The 4134-nt window shown below is 42.2% G+C and overlaps 1 protein-coding gene across 1 annotated transcript; it reads right to left on the minus strand.

The window, feature by feature from the left end:
• Positions 1-1638: 1638 nt before the first annotated feature.
• Positions 1639-2364, minus strand: LOC311137378 (claudin-34-like; the record flags this gene model as incomplete). Its single annotated transcript, XM_084171827.1, has 1 exon — positions 1639-2364. The coding sequence occupies one exon, from the start codon at positions 2362-2364 to the stop codon at positions 1639-1641; it is 726 nt and encodes a 241-aa protein (XP_084027953.1).
• Positions 2365-4134: the final 1770 nt, after the last annotated feature.

Genomic DNA, 4134 nt, shown 5'->3' on the forward strand with positions numbered 1-4134 from the left:
ACCAGTGTCAAATTCATAGACAGCGCTACGGATATAAAGACTGACCATCCATGATATCTCTCTCTCTCTCTCTCTCTCTCTCTCTCTCTCTCTCTCTCTCTCTCTCTCTCTCTCTCTCTCTCTCTCTCTCAAAGCCTACCATTGACTATGTACACACCCAGCGTGCGACAGAGCTGCAGGAGTTGTGACCCGTTTTTGTTGGTTATGTTGTCGTAGTTGTGCCTAGGGGGGCATATGGGGGAGGGAATGCTGTCACCTCCAGGTAGGTGTTTGTCCCCCAGTGTGCTGAGGGTGTCAGGTTCTTGTCCAGTTCTGGCATTTAGGTCGCCACAGACTAGTACATGTCCCTGGGTCTGGAAATTATTGATTTCCCCCTCCAGGATGGAGAAGCTGTCATTGTTAAAGTATGGGGATTCTAGTGGGTAGATATATACAGTGGGGAGAACAAGTATTTGATACACTGCCGATTTTGCAGGTGTTCCTACTTACAAAGCATGTAGAGGTCTATAATTTTTATCATAGGTACACTTCAACTGTGAGAGACGGAATCTAAAACAAAAATCCAGAAAATCACATTGTATGATTTTAAAGTAATTAATACTGTAGAACATTAACTGTGATAGATACAGTAGAACATTAACTGTGCATCTATGAGCTCTCTGACCTTGTTCTGAGAGAGAGAGAGAGAGAGAGAGAGCCCTCCTTGGACAAAGTTTATTCAGAATGCCAAAAGGCAGCTCAAACTCCAGCTGAGAAATAAAATCTAATCTAATTAAAAAATTAATTTCCCTGGATTAACTCATTTTATAAGACGAAATCACATAACTCCCACTGAGTATTCCATTCTCAACAGATTACGGTTTGACTGCTGCAGTATAAAGGAGTATCGCTGTGTGTCTCAAGTGCCACCCTATTCCCTTCATAGTGCACTAGCTTTTACATAGAGCTCTGGTCAAAAGTAGTGCACTATATTGGGAATAGGGTGCCATAGGGAATAGGAACGCAGTCCCAGAGAGCTGGGTAAGAAGTGTTGGCACCACACTGAGAGGTACTGTAAAGTTAATTTCATTCACAGCAGGAGTAACATAGAGCAGGAAGTCATTTCAATATCAACATCTATTTATTATGAAAATAAGTGCAGGAACAATACAGTACATGCTGCGGTAATGCTACATGCTACATGCTACGGTAATGCTACATGCTACATGCTATGGTAATGCTACATGCTACCACAATCTTTTCACTTACAAGTTATTTTACACATGATAACATTCCAAGGATTTCATGAACTTTGTCCTGTTAATTGTATTTTATTATTAACCTTTATTTAACCGCAGAACCCATTGAGATCAGGGTCTCATTTCTAATGGTGCCCCGAGAACAACAGTTGAAGCAATGTGACCATATATACAATCAATCAAAACAAATTTTCATTAGTCACATTGATCAGAGCCCAAAATGTAGATCACTGCATTTTCGCACTTGTCAAAGCTGTTCTCTAAACTTCAGCAATTAGAGAGAAGGTTCTATGGTTCTGTGTTCCAGTGTTCTATAGTTACATTCTGATTCCCTTCTCCCAAAGTGTGTACTGAACAATGGCAGAAACTCTCCCCAGCTGCTGTTTGTCTGTCCTCAGCCCTAAAAGTCTTCCTCAGCCTGGAAGGCAGGGTTGTCTCTGGTCTCCTTGTCTCCATTCTCTAATATAGACATTTGTCTTATGGGCGGTCCATGTAGAGGGTCCTTGTCGTTCTTAGCCCTGATAGGATACCTGTAGCAGAGGAATAGGAGACCACTGAAGATAAGGAAGATCGAAGCACCGACCCCAATCCAGATAGCTCCGCCGACTTCCTGTCTGAGTGGGGCGGGAGGGAGGTGGAACTCTGGGGGGAACGCTACGGTCTGATTGGTCAGGACAGATTTCACATTCCAGACTAGAGGGACCAGGAAGCTGACCCCTGTAAGGACGTACAGCCCCCCGGCCCCTGAGAATATCAGTCTGATAAAGTCATGAGTCTTCTGACCAAAATAGATGTTCCTCACTGCGTACGCACCAAGGATGTTTCCCAAGAGTCCAGTGATCACTGCTACCATGGTGACCACCTGTGCCACGGAGATCTCCACGGGAACGTACAGGTCGGCAATGCCGATTGGCTGGCAGAACTCTGAGTCGGATAGGGTGTGGCTGTAGAAACACGCCCGCCACACGCCCACCCAGGCCACGCCAGAGGTTACCACGGAGACGTCCTCTACGTACCACAGCCTCCACTCGTTCTGGCCCGCAGTGGCCATGGTCAGGATCCAGCCTACACAGCCAACCACTAGGCCCAGGAACTGCCAGTGAACCGTGTGGGCCAAGTACACCATGAGGCTGTCAGAGGGTTGGTGATGTCAATGATCTGGGTTTAAGATGGACTCCTGACCTCCTGCTCACAGCTGGTCAACCCAAACACCACTGCAGAGTTCTGCAGGTTCTCTGGTCCCATGAAACCTAATGAGAGAAATGTATTAGATCCACATGTAGCGTACAGCATTATCCACAGTATATTCCCATAGTGGAGCGTACAGCATTATCCACAGTATATTCCCATAGTGGAGCGTACAGCATTATCCACAGTATATTCCCATAGTGGAGCGTACAGCATTATCCACAGTATATTCCCATAGTGGAGCGTACAGCATTATCCACAGTATATTCCCATAGTGGAGTGTACAGCATTATCCACAGTATATTCCCATAGTGGCCGATTCAGACTTAGGAAATGTGTCCTACACACTTCTCAGTAGTTGGTATTCAGACTTACCTTATGCAGGCGTGTAACACGCTCTGCAGGTGTGGCTGCCTTGCACACAATGAATACATTTCATTCAACCTATGAAAACGCTCCTATTTGCAGCCAACATTTTTTTAGTGGAGTTTTCATTCAATAAGGTTTTCAGTACATTTATCTTAAGCCATCCCTTTAAATACGGTGTACGTTTAATTAGAATTTTGTCAACATACTCACTACAATATATTGACAGAACTGGTTTAGAATATTAGGAATCAAAGAAAGAAAGCAATCTATTGTAAATGTATGCATATTTGTCTCCGTTTCCGCACCAATTGGTAGATTTAAAATAGATTGCTTGAGGATTATTTAGGGATAGGAAGATATTTATGAACCCTAAACTGATTTGGAGAGCCTTAATGCACAAAATATATTGATGAATAAAGAATACAGTGGTTTGATTCATCCTGAAAGTTGCCATATTCAAATTCAATCCATTAAATATTGGAATGTGAGAAAAGCGTCCAATAGGGGTTGAACAGCAGTCCTATAAATCTACCCTAAAATAGAAAATAGCTGGTTGGATACCCTAACCCTAACCCTAACCCTAATCCTCACTGATCCTGGAGCTGTATGGCAACGGTCCAGTCGTTATGAACTGTGTGCCAAGATCCAAAATGCTAAGTGTGGTCTGAGTTCCATAAAGGATTCAAATAGGCTACATGTCCCAAATTATTGCACAACGTTAGCCTAATATGATCCACTAATGCTAGTGATCCTCAGGAACAACGTATACGGACGTGACAGAGGAAAGAAACGGAAATGGAATGGATTGGAATTATGTAAAACGTAGGTTACAAATTGAAGGAAACTAACACTCGAGTGACAGTTATAAATGTATGTGCATATTACTGATGGTGGCTACAATAGTGGCTAATGTTTAACATTATACAAATTGTAAAAAAAATTATAATAAAAGCCTGGGCTTATATTTAAAACATTATAGAGAGCATAAATCAAATTGGTAGGTTCAGGCCTATAGTTTTGGTAGGTTCAAGCCTATAGTTTGGGTCTCCAAAATTAATCCCCACAAATTATGAGGACATACAATTACAATTCTGAATAACAGCACAGCTATTTATAGCCTACTGTACTTCATTGTGGAAAAGGGACCACAATACATGTCATATAGATATGATTTTCAGTTTCCTTCCACATGACTGGTTTGACATTCGTCTCCAGTGATCATAAGGGAAAATCATCTAAAACAATTGCTATATTTGTATTTACAACTCCTTTCTGCAAATGGCTGACTAATTTACCTAGCTCTTATCAATTTATACATTACAGTGCATGAAGAATGGTG

Source organism: Coregonus lavaretus (genome assembly GCF_964263955.1).
Source record: "Coregonus lavaretus genome assembly, chromosome: 11".
NCBI lineage: Eukaryota > Metazoa > Chordata > Actinopteri > Salmoniformes > Salmonidae > Coregonus > Coregonus lavaretus.